The sequence below is a fragment of the Botrytis porri genome, assembly GCF_014898465.1.
Source record: "Botrytis porri strain MUCL 3234 chromosome Unknown BPOR_004, whole genome shotgun sequence".
Classification (NCBI taxonomy): domain Eukaryota; kingdom Fungi; phylum Ascomycota; class Leotiomycetes; order Helotiales; family Sclerotiniaceae; genus Botrytis; species Botrytis porri.
In genome coordinates, this window is record NW_024066078.1 from 563,220 (window position 1) to 580,008 (window position 16,789).

General features: G+C 41.7%; 4 protein-coding genes across 4 annotated transcripts; 3 read left to right on the forward strand and 1 right to left on the reverse strand.

Moving 5' to 3' along the window:
- Window positions 1-1,913: 1,913 nt before the first annotated feature.
- On the forward strand, window positions 1,914-4,528 carry EAF01_003152 (uncharacterized protein). Its single transcript, XM_038911406.1, has 3 exons — window positions 1,914-2,980; window positions 3,030-3,946; window positions 4,016-4,528. The coding sequence occupies exons 1-3, from the start codon at window positions 2,359-2,361 to the stop codon at window positions 4,118-4,120; spliced, it is 1,644 nt and encodes a 547-aa protein (XP_038772641.1). The 5' UTR covers window positions 1,914-2,358; the 3' UTR covers window positions 4,121-4,528.
- A 580-nt stretch (window positions 4,529-5,108) lies between these two features.
- EAF01_003153 (uncharacterized protein) lies at window positions 5,109-6,398 on the forward strand (the record flags this gene model as incomplete). Its single annotated transcript, XM_038911407.1, has 2 exons — window positions 5,109-5,495; window positions 5,568-6,398. The coding sequence occupies 2 exons, from the start codon at window positions 5,109-5,111 to the stop codon at window positions 6,396-6,398; spliced, it is 1,218 nt and encodes a 405-aa protein (XP_038772642.1).
- A 2,653-nt stretch (window positions 6,399-9,051) lies between these two features.
- Window positions 9,052-9,597, forward strand: EAF01_003154 (uncharacterized protein; the record flags this gene model as incomplete). The annotated part of the gene is made up of 2 exons (XM_038911408.1): window positions 9,052-9,270; window positions 9,367-9,597. The coding sequence occupies 2 exons, from the start codon at window positions 9,052-9,054 to the stop codon at window positions 9,595-9,597; spliced, it is 450 nt and encodes a 149-aa protein (XP_038772643.1).
- A 2,253-nt stretch (window positions 9,598-11,850) lies between these two features.
- Window positions 11,851-12,744, reverse strand: EAF01_003155 (uncharacterized protein; the record flags this gene model as incomplete). The annotated part of the gene is made up of 1 exon (XM_038911409.1): window positions 11,851-12,744. The coding sequence occupies one exon, from the start codon at window positions 12,742-12,744 to the stop codon at window positions 11,851-11,853; it is 894 nt and encodes a 297-aa protein (XP_038772644.1).
- Window positions 12,745-16,789: the final 4,045 nt, after the last annotated feature.

The window sequence follows — 16,789 nt, forward strand, 5'->3', positions numbered from 1 at the left end:
CTACAGACCGAGCGTCCATTGCGATCTGAAATCCTATTTTCAGCATTTTAATCGATCGTTGGAAACGCAATTTACCAATATCTTATTGTTCTGATACGCACAGAATAATCCTGTTCTAGACGTCAAGTTACTCCATCCAATCAAACACATCACAAATTTCTTTGATCACTCGGTGAAACTTCAAAAATTCGGTTCCTTCACGATCAATATGCCCCATTCATCATACTCATACTCCTGTCCTACTTCACCAAAGCGTTGCAGGCAAGCGTCTTTCATAGATAAATTAATATACCAAATCCGACTCATGGATTATCGACATGACGTTACATTCTCGGCATATGTATTGACTCCGGGAGAAAAGCTGGTTATGAATTCGATCATTCTTCTATTTATGAGTCTAGTGGGGTATACTCTATTCTCTTGTTAAACCACTTTCATTCATTAAAGTATTCGGAGGATCCTCTTATCACATGCGGCTTCCAACGACCAACTGAGAGTTACAATGGGGGATGTGAGCAGAGCCGTCGTTGGAAATACAAGTTTTGCTTGGAGTAGGATCACAGAGTGGAACCACCATCTCCATCTCACTATAATGTAAGTGTAGAGAATTCTGAATATTTTTCCAATACGATATATCGATATTACCTTCAGATGTAACGATGTACATTTAAGCACGCCCCGACCGATGCACGAGTGAGACATTGGGGCTCAGACTATCATTGACTCCCCCTCGAGCAGTACTTACCGTGCAGGAATCTGATCATAGCCATGGAGACTGGGCCCCGAAAAAGCAGATTCAAGTGCAATACCTCCAGAACCCTCGACCAACAGATGGTTTACAGATGAATCTCACGTACTTCGGCTGCTCGAAATTTCCCCTTTATCAACACCACATTTTCAATTATACCCAATAGCGATACTATTATGACGGCGCACAATTTTCTCCCTTGGATACACCTGCAGCGACTACGCGATGTAGTTTCCAGGAGGTAATGAATTTTATGATAACGATCGGGTTTACTTCGATACTCATGATGTTCAATTATTAGGATGTCATTCGGTTCGGGCCCCAAGAAAGCTCATGAAAATCTTTATTGGGGGCTGGATCACGAACAACTTAAATGGATATTTCTCCCCATAATTTTCTCTTTCAGTTGATCTTATTTAGCATCTTCATGGATGAGCTTCATGAAAACCAATCAGCCTTGTTTATTTCTCACAGCCACTTTTCAAGATGTAAATAGAAACAAAGTACCGACACGACATATTAATTTATTTTACTGGATGAGATGATACTACAGTATATTCTCCACTGAATTGTCGAGTTGCCAAGAGTGACGCGAAAATGTTACGTAGCCCTGTTGCTGCTGGCTGTTAGAATGATAGAAGACCAGCTTATTACTTCGTACACCACTCCGTACACCACTCCGTACAGCCCTATCAGTATTTTGAGTACGAAGTATGGAGAGCGAGCCACTGGTGAGCTAGATTTTTCAAACTTGTTGGTGAATGAGTCCCACTGGATCGATGCTTGTGAATCAGGGTACTGTAATGTGAAACCTCGTTTTGACGATGATCACGACTTGAGAACTCTACCCGTACCTACCTTATTTTAGACAGCATGAATTCCTTTTGTTCAGTTGATTCCTAAATCTTCCAGATATCCAAAAAGTAGATCTTCACCGCATAATTCAACGAATTCGATCTTCGAACCACTTTAAGGTTCTCGGGCTGCTAAAAAATCCCTACGGCAGCTCAGGTACAAGCCTCTTTGGTTTGATGGTTGGTTCTGAAACGGGGACAAATCCAAAAACAGAATCTTTTCCGATCGAGTGACCTTGTTACCTTGTTACCCAGTAATACTCGTACCTTGCTTGACCATTCTCGAGCCTTTCTTTCCCATCTACCGTATCCTATCCTTACACAACCTTCTCAAGTCCCCCTCGGTCGAGGCAGTGCTTCTAGAGCAAAAACATCCTACCTAGCAATTGATAAATGATATCCACCCCCAGCCTATCTGAAATCATTACGAGATTCTCGAGAATCTACAAATTCGTCGAGGCTTCTTTTTCTTATACTATTATAGAGAAACTCAAAAAAGTACCCATGAATAGTAACTGATCACCGCTAAGATATTTTGACAGCGTCAAATCTCCACATTCGTTGTCCATATTTAGCCAAGAACCTGCATTTCGACCTTGGGGATCTCTTGTTTCAGGCTTGTACAATCTTCAGACGATCGCAACTTCGACTTTCTTTTTTAAGTGAGCGAACCATTCCTACCTTTACGAACGATTCCTCAATAGTGTCAAGTTGATACGGTTAATCGATACATTCAAACCGTATCCAACATCGATAATGGCGTCGAATGATTATTACAACTCTTATTCACATCAACAACAACAATATCAACATGCCGAACCGCCAGAACCATATCACAGTCAATTCGACGTTCAATCCCAACAAAACACAGTACCTCCATCATACCATTCTCAAGTACCTTCAAGACAAGGCTCGATTCCATCCCGAGTAGGATCGACCAGACCTCATGAAATGTCACCGGTCTCACCATTCGAAGCCCCGTTCGATGATCATGTATATCCAGCACCAAATGTGCCGCCGCATAGACTAGATAGCTCGAATAGCTTAGGACAAAATTCACAATATTATTCACAAGGGGGTGGTGGCAGACCTCATGATGGAATGGGTTACTCCAATGATGATATACCTTTAAGAGAAAACCCGCAAGTACCAGCAAAGGACGGCCCTACAGATCATATTTATGATTCGAACTCGAATGATCATGTATATGATGCAGGAGAATTGGCAGTACCTTCGCATTTACAGAATAACAAGAAGAATAGAATGAGCGACGCTATGGCTATGTCACTTATTAATAAAAAGAAAGGCTTTCCTTTCGTTACATATACTCTCACATTGGTACAAGTGATAGTATTTATTGTGGAGATTGTTAAGAATTGTAAGTATTTTGATGCAGAGTTTGAGTATGAGATACTAACATCAGATAGCTCAACTTACTGGCTCTCCCATCGAAATTCATCCATCCTTTAATCCTATGATTGGCCCTTCACCATACGTGGTTATCAACATGGGGTCAAGATTCACGCCTTGCATGCATAATATGACCGGCATACCAGATTTAACTGCCATAAGTTGGCCATGTCCAAATACAACAAGTTCAACGGGAGCCGATTGCTCAATAAGTGATCTCTGTGGATTTGGAGGAGTTGGCGCCACACCAGATCAATGGTATAGATTCATTTTACCTATGTTTCTTCACGCCGGAATCATTCACATAGGTTTCAACATGTTGCTTCAAATGACTATGGGAAAAGAAATGGAAATTTTGATTGGACCCATTCGATATTTTCTGGTTTACATCTCCAGCGGAATATTTGGATTTATATTAGGTGGGAATTTTGCAGCAACCGGTATATCGTCAACAGGCGCTTCGGGAGCTCTTTTTGGCCTCATTGCTCTTACACTACTTGACTTATTATATAAGTGGAAAGAACGTGTCAGTCCCATGAAAGAGTTGGCTTTTATCATGCTCGATATTATTATATCATTCGTTTTAGGTCTCTTACCCGGTCTCGATAATTTCTCACATATTGGAGGATTCCTTATGGGTCTTGTTCTTGGTTTATCGATTCTTCGTTCGCCCAACTCTTTACGAATGCGAACAGGTCAATCAGATCCACCATACGCACCAGTCCCTACTAAAGCGAGCCAAGGTGACCGTGGTATCGTTAGTTTATTCAAAAATCCTTCGGGATTTTTCAAGGGCAGAAAACCAGCTTGGTGGGCTTGGTTACTTTTGAGATTAGCCGCCTTAGTCTTCGTCTTCATCGTGTTTATTTTACTTTTAAACAATTTCTATGTCTATAGAAAGACTTGTGGTTGGTGCAAATATTTGAGTTGTATCGTAAGTTTCCCCCTTTATTTTAATCGGTTATATTCCTTTGTTGAAGTCAAGCTAATAATATGAAAATAGGATGTGAACAATTGGTGTAGTTTGGGTAATTTGGATTTGACCAATACTACGACGAAGAGAAGTTTACTTGATAGTTGGGATTCAATGGCCAAGCTGTATACATAAACCGAGATGCTTTTATCAAGCTTTTGGTTATATTTTCCATGAGAGTTATGACATGGGAGGGTGAAGTGTGGGGGTGAGAGTGGGAGTAGATGTTACTTTTGCATTTTTGAGAAAAAAATAAGAGCATATTGCAGTATGCATAGCGATGGAGTTGCTTTATCAGGTTGGACAATATGGATTTTTGATACTCTGGATGAGTTAATACCAGACTTTACATCATACGAATGTATGAGGAATGATGAGACTTGGGTTGAGAAGAGTGATCGGGTAGCTGGGACCAGGCAAAGGGAATAAACTGCATCTTACTTACTCGAGCGTTTTGATTCAAGGTCTGCATGTGCGGGCTGACAAACGCGTATACCATGATATATTCCAATAAATTTAATGAATGATACCATTTGATATCAATTTTCGCTTTTTCGAATTGGCTTTAGTGTTTGTATTGATATATGTTAATTACATTAGGGTGTTCTGACATACTGGCAATGTCAGCTTATCGCCTTCATTTTTGAGTTTCTCTCCAGCTCATTATTGGCCTTTTATATCTACTCGTAGTTCATGTAATGTAGAATATTTTACTGTACGGAGTATGGTAATGTATTATACAGGTATCTTAAAAGAGATACTCAGTATGAACTTGTAGGGACAGCATTCCTATATTCACGTAGAGAGTATATGAGTAAGCGAGACTTCAGACCTTAAATATCTTACTCGCAGTTCTAGCTTTCTGAATTACACATATGTATCGATAAATATTCTCAAGGGATTCAAAAATGTAAGATTACCTACTCCACACATTCAACATCCCCATATTGAACCACACCGCTTTCGTTCTTCGATCTTCTAGATCATTCTGCCGTATGCAAGCTAAGGCGGTGTAACAATTATTCCATAAAAAATATCGTATCGCAAAGACACTCTCATTTTCCATACATAAACAAACCTTCCAAACCAATCTACCTCTCCATCCCCATCAATTCATCTCACCATGGGTCGCAGCGACAGCAACGAACGGGTGGCCAAACCCAAGAAAGAAAGAAAATCCAAAATCCCCAAAGATCAACGCGTGCGCAAACCCAAACTCCCCAAGGATAAAGATCCGCTTCGTACGAATAAACCAGAGGTGCCGTTGATGAATCGCTCGGTGCATGCGAAATGGGGCGCGCTTTTTCGAAAACATTTGGGCGTCCTAGAGGCACATTGTAAGGCGTTGGATAGGGTGCAACAGGCGATGAAGGGGGAGATGAAGAATTTGAGTGAGGAGGAGATGATGGAGTGGGAATTGAATGAGGAGGGGCCGTGGAGGATTTTGTGTGGCTTGTTGGATAGGGGGAGGGATACGTTGGTTAGTGGGAGGAAGATGGCGCAGTTTGTGGTGAGTTTTTCTGGGGGGGGCGAGGGATGAGATGGGATGTGATGGGTATTTACTAATGCGATTGCGAAATAGTTACCTGCTCGTTTGATGAAAAATAGAAAGGGATTGGGAGTCTTGGGCACAAGTTACGAACCTCTTGTTCCACAACTCGATGCTCGTCTTGCCGCGGAGAAGAATGGCACTGCTACTACCAAAACCAATGAGAGTAATAACGATAGTTCCGATTCCTCTTCAGACTCCTCGTCAGACTCCGATTCCGACTCCGATTCCGATGTAGCAGAAGTGGGAGGATATGAGGATGAAGATGTCGAAATGGAAGATGCACCTGTGGCAGAATCTAAAAAAGATCCCTCGACAAGTGCATCGGTGGAGACGGAATCAAGTGCGCATTTCTTTGTGGATACAGAACCGACGCCAATCGCAGATTTGAATAAGAAGGATAAGAAAGATAAGAAGAGAAAGGCTGAGGGAGATCTTAGAGGCAGAAAATCAAAGAGAGAGAAGAAGAATGAGGAAGAGGAAAAGGAGAAGGAAAATAAAATTGAGGAGGAAGAGGTTAATTTCCAAGCTATGGAAGCACAGTTGCAAGCGGAGGTCGAGGCGGGTATGAAGGCCCAGGAAGAAAAGGCACAAAATGCGCAGGAGAAGAAAGAGAAAAAGAGGAAGAGAGATGGCAATGGGGAGGAGAATGAGGGAAAGAAGGAAAAGAAGGAAAAGAAGAGTAAGAAAGTTGAGGAGGAAGTGAAAGAGGTTGAGGCTGAGCAAGAAGTTGAGCAAGAGCAAGAGCCAGAAGTCGAGAGTAAGAAGGAGAAAAAATCAAAGAAGGACAAGAAGAGAAAAGTAGATGATGTTGCGGCGGAAGATGAACAGATTGATGGGAAGAGGAAAAGGAAATCGAAATAAGTGGGTTGGGAATCGAAAGGAAGTGTACGGGTATAGCATATCTAGATGGGAGAGGAGCATTTGAGTGTTGCATGGCTGGATGAATGGATGGATATGTTAATTAGTGAATTAAATCGAATTGAATACTGTCAAATTGATCCATGCAAGTGGAACCTTACATCGTGGGTTTGGAATAGAACTTGGAGAGTGGGAATGTAGATGCGTGCATTCATAGGTATGGTTAGGTTTGGCTAGGTTTACTTTGTTTTGCTGATTTACATTCCCTGGTTTAGTTTTTGGGATTGGATATATCATGCCATGTATATTATGAACAACACAAACACAAATCAGTAATCACATTCGTACAGCGAAATGAAGTAGGTATTGAACGTGGATGGATGGATATGGATATGGATATGGATATGGATATCAACTAGGGATTACTGTATGAACATTGTCATACTTGTATATGTATATGTATATGCATATGCTCATAGGGTTAATAGTTAAGGGTTAAGGGTCAGGGTTGAGGTTTGAGAGCTGAGGTGTGTGAATCATGTTTTTATAGTGGTTACCTTCTCGTCTCTTCTCATCGCTTATGGGCTTTGATTTTGATGGGCATGTGTATGGATGCGGGGTTGGCATGAGAATGGAGGTATAAAAGACCACTATTCTAAATATTTGAAGATTACACTTTCTGACCACATCGAGACTATTGCTCGTGAGGAGGGGAGGGAGATGTGCGGAGGGATTTGAGGAATTGGTGGGGGAGCTGGTGGTTCTGGATTTCTAGAGAGGTTTGGAGGAGACGGGGTTGGGTTGGTTTGTTGTTGTCGTTATTGGTTCGTTCTTGTTTCGTTGTTGTCGTATTATCATCATCACTTTGTAATTTCCACACCATCTTTTTTGTATCTCCAAGATCCTCACACCCGCAGGATAATTTCCCACATATACCCTCAAATCCATACCATCTCACAATCCCCAAACTTCGACTCACATACCGCTGGGAATCAAATCAAAAAACTCCATTATCTGCGGACGTTACTGAGTACACATACAGCTTGCGTCTGATTTGGAGGGGGAAGATATTACTTATATACTCTGCGGATTACGAGATGCAGATAGGGATAGATTTGTATATCGAGGGGGAAAGGGTGGAGATGTGGTATAAAATATCTACTTGGAATCTAAGAAAGAGTTTAACCTTATGGATACTTTCGGAAGAGAAAATAGAGATGAGGTGGATTTTAAGTGGGAGAATAGGCTGGAGGGGGGGGGGATATTCGTAGAGTTCTATGGAGTTTGAGGGAATGGGAAATTACTGTGAGGAGAATGGTATTCTGTGATGACAGTGGGAAGAGAAACATGTGGTAGGTGAAAATAGATGAGTAGATGATGATGGTAAGAATAGAAAAATGACGGTGAATTAGAATCTTGAAGAGTTAACAACAGAAATGATTTTCTAGCAACAATGACAACTACCTAGTATGCAATTGTCGCTAATGATGACGTCGAATCCTGATTATTACGCAGATGTATATATACTAGTACCCTCATAATGTCTGAGATTCATGATCCGTATACATGCTGAGCTCTAGAGTATCTGGCGACTTCACATCCGCATGCATTTCTTCCAGTCTATTCTTAGTTTATGTTCCAAAACGAAAAATAATGGGTTGGGGGGGTACTTATAAGTCGGAGGAATATAAAGTCGGATAATATAAGCGAGATGAATTGTTGGAATTAAATATCTTTCGGAAATCTTCACATCTAGATTGCTACTTTTAAGTTTGTTTATGATCTATATTGCTATGGTATTTAGAGTGAGTCGAAGATGAATTTTCTTGAGCTTTTTTCAGATTTTCGGTTTTCATTTATGGTTGATTTATGATTCTAGTTCTTTGATTCTACTAAAGTACCTCGATTCCAGGCACTTATTTCGTAGAGCCCAACCGGCTCCCAATTGTGGATTACTAAGCGATTTTTTATTTAGACGAGAGCGGTATTATATCTTTTGTTGTACTCCATAAGATTCAAGTAGTTCAGGTGTCGAAATTTCACGCGCGATATTTCTCTCTCAATACAATTCTGAATAATCTATGATTTAGCTCACACATTCTCTATTCCCCAGTCTCAAAATCCAAGCCAAACCCCTTACACCCACATCATAAAGTAATAAATGTCTCCCCTCCTCCGCATCGGACAAATCCTCCAAGGCAAAACCAACACCTACACCATCACCAAACAACTCCACTTATACGTATTCCTAGCCCAGTACGTCTAACCCACACCCATACCAAACCTCTCACTCACACCCCCTTGGTAACTCACAAAACCAAAACGTCATCATAAAAAGTATACACGATCACTGGCGACTCCCAAATGAAGCAAAGATTCTCCAACGCTTTCAATCTAAAACAGCCTTTATTAGACCGCTACTTGATGAGATTGTGATTCCAAATGATCCACAAAGTATAGTTCTGAGATACTTAGATGATGATCTCATGAGCGAGACGTATAAGAAAGCACTTAGTAGATGTGAACTTGAGTTTGTGGCGAGGAGGTTTTGGAAGCGCTGAAGGTTTTGCATGATGAGGGGTTTGTTCATACTGGTATTTTTTATTATTATTTTTTACACTGGATAATTTACCTCAGAGTAACATTTCTAATAAATATGATATTAGATGTGAAACCGAATAATATCCTCGTGAATCATGACACTCAGGAACGGTTTTCCGAAGTCCAACTTGCTGATCTCGGGGGTACGGTATCGGTAGATTCGAAATGGGCTATGGATGGACATATAGTTGGGACTTCTTGCTGGCGAAGTCTAGAAGTGTTGCTTGGTATGCGATGGGATACATCAGCTGATATCTGGTCGTTTGGGTGTTCGGTATGTGATAGCATATATTGTCTCTCCTCCAAGACGAAAACGCAATCCACAACTTAGCTACTCTTGATACCAAGTTACTCACATCTCCACCCCCAGATCCTCCATCTAATCTACGGCAACCACTATCCCTTCAACCAGCTCAATTACGGCGTCACCCTCGACGACGACGAATACGATTTCGGGGTTCTCCAAAAACATCATCAATATCTCGGACCCTTCCCAATTTCCTTTGCGGAGATAGCGGATGAGGGAACGCAGAATGCGATTGTGTTGGCGATGAAATCGGTTCCGAGAGAGAGGATGAAACCGTTTTCGAGGATTACGTAAAGGGAGATTGGGAGGGGGGATAATGAATTTTTGAGGAAGATTTTCAAGTTGGATCCGACGGAGAGGCCAACGGCAGGAGAGATTTTGGAGGATTAGTGGTGGGGGGTGGATTAGTGTGGTGGGGGTATAATAGGTGATAGATAGGATGATAGGAGAATAGTTAAAATTTACATTCACTCGGTTATTTATCCATTTCGATACCGAACTATGGTATATAAAAGCATAGATTTTCTCTCTTCTCATTTTCTCCTCATAATAATCACAAAGTGAAGGCTGGGTTATTAAAAGGATATTGAAGTCCTTGCAATTCTGCAGATGAACGAATCGAGGGTAATGAGAATGCGTCAAACGGAATTTCTATCTGACACAAGAGGTTTGATATGAAGCTGTGGAATCGGCGAAGTAAAAAAGGACGAAAATATGAATAACGGTAATGAAAGTATGCTCCAATACTGTGTACGGGTAGCATGATAAACAAAATAAAAATGACAATGACAATACAGATATTCTGATAATATCGAATTCCCCTGCGCAATTTCAATTCTCATTCTCATTTCCAAAATCCTCTCATTTCCTTGCGCAAAATTCCTATGTATCACCAAAAAATGAACCACAAACGACCCCCCTCTAGTTGTTCGTCAAGATCGGTAAAATGCATGCTCTCCAAAACAAACATCGATCAAAGACCGCGCATTTTATACCCCCTCTCGTTTTCGAAAGCAGCTCAATAACTCATATTAACTTACTAGTCCCCACTCCCCCTCTTCTCAAAACTCTCAGGCCAGCAACCTATCATTTCCCGTCGTAGAATTCCCATATATCATGAAGGAACCAACAAATCCCCAAGAATCGTAAACCAAATCACCCCCCCCCCCCCCCCCGGCCACTATAAATCCTTCATCCCCTCTCATCAAGATTCTCCTTGCAACACACTCAAAGCTAACATTTTCAATGTCTCGCTTTAGGAAACTTTTTTGTGTCTTGAGTACTTTACTTCTAAATCCTCACTTCCGATTCCTACTTCTGAATACTCGAGATCCGAAAGAGTTGTGAGATGAAAGATTACGATAAATCGATCATACCCACTTATTCCTTCATGATTCATCATCGTCATAAGAATAATGCTAAGCGACAACAACAACAACATCAAACTATTTTCACTACGAGAAATACAACCTCACAACAGCAACAGCAACAACAGTAAAATCTCACCAACCCCACCATCCTATCATCCCCCTTCCAAATCCACGAATCGATCTCCAGTAAGCACAGCACAGCACAGCACAGCACACCCATTAAACCCCCAACCTCTCAATCAAAATTCCCCGATAACATTCCCATCTTAAGTATTTCATCTTTATTCTTTTCTTCTTCTCAAGAATCGAGAAGTAAAGAAACCAAACAAAACAATAACTATATCTATATATATATATATTAAAAAATGAACCCCTTCCCCCCCACAATTCCCCCATCCCTCTCCCCTCTCCAATACCAAATTCCAGATTTCAATAAAAGAAAAGAAAGCAAAACGAAGCAAAACAAAAAGAATTTCCATATATATATAGATACATATCCACCTAATCTAATCCCTATCCTCTTATTTTCCAATTAAGCATCAAGCATTAGCCATCAAGTGAATATAAAAATACTACAAAAGAACTTGCAGAACTTAAGATCTAAAATCTTATAACCTAGATCTAAACTCCAAACTCAAACACTCAAACCCAAGCCCCTTCTCACCACCTTAAACATTCTACACAACAGATAACAGAATCTATCTTATATTAAGTAAGCACCCATATCAGAAATAAGAAATAAGATCAATACTACTACTAACATTTGGAAGCGAGGATTTTGAGTCACGGATCTTGATTTTTGTAGCTTGATTGGGACGGTAGAATAGGTTATGATGAGTAATGAAATTTCTTTGAATTTCTAGTAGGTTATTGATATCGACAGACGAGAAATAGAGAATCGGAGAATCGGAGAACCTACAGACCTTGAAGATGAAAAGGAAAGATGGAATGAAAAACTCCCGTCTCCTGCTAACTGCCAGAAAAACCAACAAGAAATCAGAAGTCCACAAGTCCAAATTCAAATCACAAATAACAAATCCCCCCCCCCCTCAAAAAGAGATCAAAAGGGAAAGAAGAAAAGAAAGAAACAAATCCCCCGACCTCCACTCTACTCCCCAATCCACCCACCCACCACCACACCATCCATCCCTAATCCCACTCATCCCATCCCATCCCATCACCAACCTCCCCCCGCCCCATCCCCCATCCCCACCCCATTATAAACCGCCACCCACCCTACCTCCATTCCACTCCCCCCTCCCCCCCTCGTCAACGCATTCGGCAATCCGGGATACATCCCCCCCACCGCCACATTCAAGATAACAAAATACGTTTCCCCCACCAACGCCACCCAACTCTCATAATCTGCCACCATGCCCCCACTAACCGTAAAATACGCCTTCCCATCCAACTCCCACGTAATACTCTGCTGCCGCCACTCTCCCACCCGGGAGATACGAATCCCATACGTATGCCACTCCGCTCTCTCCACCCACTGATCTGGCGATCCGATCGCGAGCGGATACTCTGCAGTTCCATAATGAATGGTCCCCACATTTGCCGAAGCCCCATTAACCTGCTCCATGATATCCCATTCCGCGCATTCGGGCCACCGATTATCTTTTTTGAAGGTTTGGCCGAGGGTCCAGAAGGCGGGCCAGATACCTTGTTGATGGGTGGGATCGCTACTGCCCATTTTGATGCTGGCAGAAATGATCATTTCGGCGTTGGGGGCGCAGCCCCAACTTTTTAGGGTGCTGATGCGTGCGGAAGTCCATGTTCCGGAGGTATAGAGAGGGGTGATGTAGAGGGTGGAGGAACCGGAGAGGTTGGCGTTTAGGGGGGAGGAGGTGTAGTGTTGGATTTCGTTGTTTTGGTTTGTGGCGGGGGTTTCGTATTCCCATTTTAAGGAGGAGGCGAGGGAACCGGCGGGGCCAGAAAAGGTATCGGACCATGTTAGAGTGAAGCCTGGAATTTTGGGAGGAGCGCTGGCGTGAGTCGAAGGGAGGGTAAGGGAGATGGAGAGAAGGGAGAGGGCGATGTGGGATAGGAAAGGGAATGAATGTTTCATGGTGAGTATTGATATGGTTTGTCTAATTCTCATCGACCCCGTGATATATAATGTAAGATTAGGATAGAAAGAAAGAAACAAGAATGAATGAATGAATGAATGAATGAATGAGTGAACGAACGAACGATAAGTGGTCTTGTAATGAATGTGAAAGGTAAATAGATCTGTTGACTTGACAAAAAACAAGAGGAAAGCATGTAAATCTTACGCGGACAACAACCTACTTTATGAAAATCATCTCTCCCAAAATAATGTCTTTAAACATTTCTTCACAATCAAGGGTCTACTTGAAGGTTAATTTCCAACTGAACCTATGTTTTTATCCCTCTTGGCCCAGCTATTAATTCTGTCAATTGTCACTCAACTTATCTTTTCATCTGCAATCACACCAACTTCTCTGTCCAAAGGACCAAATCCACGACCCAAATGTGGCGCAGAGGACTGTATTTAGTACGCGACCTTTTGTATATTCCCCTGATATCTTTAAAATATCGCTTACTTGATTGATTTAAACCACTCATATTTTGTTTGGCGGCCCCATAATTTGTTTGTTGGTCATTGGCAGGTTGTAATTAGAGACTTTTGATCCTCATGGATTTTTTGTCCGCGCTTCTAGTCTTGAGTGTAAAGCTTGGGGTTTCGTACGAAGATAATGTTGGCTGTGGGGATTTTGGGTTAAGCGTTCTGTGGTTATCTGTACGCATGAGTATGTAGATAACGATGTTGAACATCAACTTGTATCGTATACTCGAGTGTTTTTAAGTTCACTCGAGAAATTCGTTGCTCTCATGAGAGACAAAATCGCTAAAAACAACCTGAAAGGAATATATGAGATATGATTCAAGGTAGTGTTGAAGAAAAGATGTAGAGAAGTGAGGAGGAATTGAATGATGAACGACATGGATTTTGCACAGGAATTAATTCCGACCACCTACATAATTTGAGATGCAAGAAAGACCAAGTAAACATAGTTCTCTTGGGGCAACCTCATAACTACAGGGCTACCATTTGATTCAAAGATAATTTCAGAATATAGTGGAAGTCAACAGCGATTGACTTGCATTCTTTCCATCTGAATGTCACCTCAAGCATAGCAGGCAAAGCATTTTGACTTCCAACGTCCCAAGAATGATACACTACGCGCCAAAATCTGTGTGATTTTTTTTTGGAGAATCATTGCTAACAGGATGTCACGGGTAGCTGATAGAGCTTGTACGATGAATGGATGGATGACATGCATACACTATAAAAATTGTCCAATAGAGTGCATCTGCGAGTACTTCGAGTACCAGCAGCGATGATCAAAGGATTCTTCTCAAAGACGGCACTATCACTCTAAATTTTGAAAAATATTCCTCGCCATTATCGTACGATGCGAGCTGAGGTGAACTCAATTGGGGTCACCGAGTATGTACTGAGCAACAGTCTTGAGAATCCATAAGCACTTACTCTGGGATCCGATGAGCACAAGCTCTCTACCACGATAGGATTTCAGTAACGCCGAAAGAATGGAAGAATAGTACAACTGAACTTAACTATTGAACTCGTACTGTAGTGGCATATTCAATGTACTCAGCCAATCATGTATTGTAGTAAAACGCAACTTCTAAGAATTGAACGAAGAGATCGCTGAGCACGAAAATAAGCATTCGATGCTAAGAGATACCGCCAATTCTTGAAAAACAGATCGGCCAGTGATGAATCGTCAAACGAGTAACCAAGTTCAATGCTCGGCGTAGAATGTGTAACACGAGTTTAAACATGCGAGAAACAACACCACAAGTTCGGTTGATTATGATAGAGGTAATAAAGAAGTCAGTCAAGCATAGTAGCCAAGAGTGAGATCTACATCCGTGTATGGAATACTAAGGCACCATCGTTGAACTAGGGATGAATGATAAACTCCAAAGCCATGCATCATTCAATTCACAGTTTCGTGCAGACCTTATCACACAAACTCATATTCTGAGAGAAGACATTTCGTGAAACAAAGAATTGCTTTGGAGGTATGGTTGTGACACTCGCCCTGAACTGAATCATTCATTTCGGTTGGATGATGCCCAAGGCGATCTAGAAATGCAGTGGCATGTGATCATATTGTCTGACTTGCTCTCAACCATTGAAGATCTCGACTTGGCAGCTGTAATCTGTATGTTGACATTACTCGGCTGGATCATCCGCCCCGTCTATGACACAGCGGTGAAAACTTGACCCCTAGAATATTCATTCCAGGTATGATAACTTGGGATTTAGAAGCGTTGTTCAATCCAATGCTTTAGTGTTGTTATCCCATCCAATTCTGAAAAGGTTATCCAGCATGATCTTCTTCCCCGCTTTATTGATTCTTGCGCTCGCCACTAGCCATCTAAGTCACAAGACATCATCTTTCATTTCCACGTCTTTTCAAAACCAATGCATCCTCAACGGAAGTGCATATCCCCAACCTCCTCTTCCTTGGGTATGAATTGAAGTCTGTGCGATGATATGCATTGACAAAGCCATCGGTGATTCCGGATCAGGTAAGGTTAACATTTACATTGAATTTTCCAAGAATTCCTGTATGGAAATTATTACCATCTTTGACATCAAAGCGATGGATAAAAAGTCGTGTAATCACATGAATGGTTCGATCTGGCACCCATCGTGTATTTGAAGTATTTTGTGGACTACCACATTGCTCCCGATTGGTTGTCCCCATCTCTAATATCTTGTGATGATATCGCATTCCCGATAAGAATTTCATGGGAGGGAAACTTTTCCCAACCAATCTTCCACGATTGACAGCCACGAATTCACATCCATCCAAAGATGGTATGAATTAGATGATATGCGTGGTGGCATTCGTTGACCGTTTAGGGAATTTTTGTCCAGTTGATGGTGCTGATGGCGAGCTGAGAAAAATGAGTGATTCTTTTTCGCATTCGAATGTAACGTTCTACGCGCATAATTCTCAAGGTAAGTATGAGAACTCTGAAAGCGATTGCGCTGACGGAACGTGCTCGGATTATATAGAATATTCCAAAGTTGAGTGGTTCGAATGGTCGAATTGAACCATCGACTGCTCGCGTGCTTTTTGATCACTACCCCGCCTCAACTAAGTATCCTTCCACTAAAGAAGCTTGAAATATATTTCTCTGGTCCAATAAATTCTGGGAGAAATTGCGTGATAATTTGAACTAACTTCATTGGAGGTAGACGACGCCAAGTGGAAACATAAATTCAGGAACGATGAAGGTACCATCGATATGATTTGAGCAACTGTCAAAGCCATGGGGGTGAATCTTGATTTTGTCTTTGCATCCGCGAGGCTAGAATTTGTGAATATTGATCATGTTAATGGTCAATTGAATCCACTTGGATTAACACAGTACATGCAAGGCTGAAGAAATCCTTGACCGGGATCGAAAAAAGAAATACGAAGTATAATGTCAAAGACAAGAAGAGACAGGGCTGACATAGCTCGAGTACAGCTAGTCATGAAAAAGTACTGTACGCTGCTTTTATCGAATGCATCTAGACACAAGACTGGAGGAATAGCCTACCACACCGCCACCTGATAACCGTGCTTGTTCCTTTCCTTTTTACAAAGCATCCATAGATTTGCTTTATCTGACTTTTGACACGCGGCTTATATATACATCAGGTGTCTGATTTGATTACCATTACCCAGACACGTCAAGTGTGTATTTACCGCTATCCGGTGGAAGGAAAGCCGGTGACCGGCAAAAGAAGGCATTATTTAGTTCCACTTACGGGAAGCGGATAGAAGAGACGTGGAACAGATTAATAAACGATAAGACTCATAAGAGTAACCTAGTACCATGGTGGAGTGGAGAGGCACCAAGGTTGGGGTAACAACATGGAAGGTGGAGTAGTGATGGACAGACAACACGTATCAGATTGACCAGATGTTTCATACGAATCATGAATCATGATGGATGGAATCAATCGCACACGGGAAAAGCAGAAGTATCGTCCTGTAGACCGAATTTCACGAAGGATTCCCTCCACTTTTGAGCGAACACGAGGGAAGATGAAGGTATCG

Bases quoted from the DNA above. Each gene is read 5' to 3' on its own strand.
- EAF01_003152 (XM_038911406.1), top strand. From the start codon at position 2,359: ATGGCGTCGAATGATTATTACAACTCTTATTCACATCAACAACAACAA. The intron at 2,981-3,029 runs GTAAGTATTTTG...AACATCAGATAG, and splicing joins TGTGGAGATTGTTAAGAATT to CTCAACTTACTGGCTCTCCC. The intron at 3,947-4,015 runs GTAAGTTTCCCC...ATATGAAAATAG, and splicing joins GCAAATATTTGAGTTGTATC to GATGTGAACAATTGGTGTAG.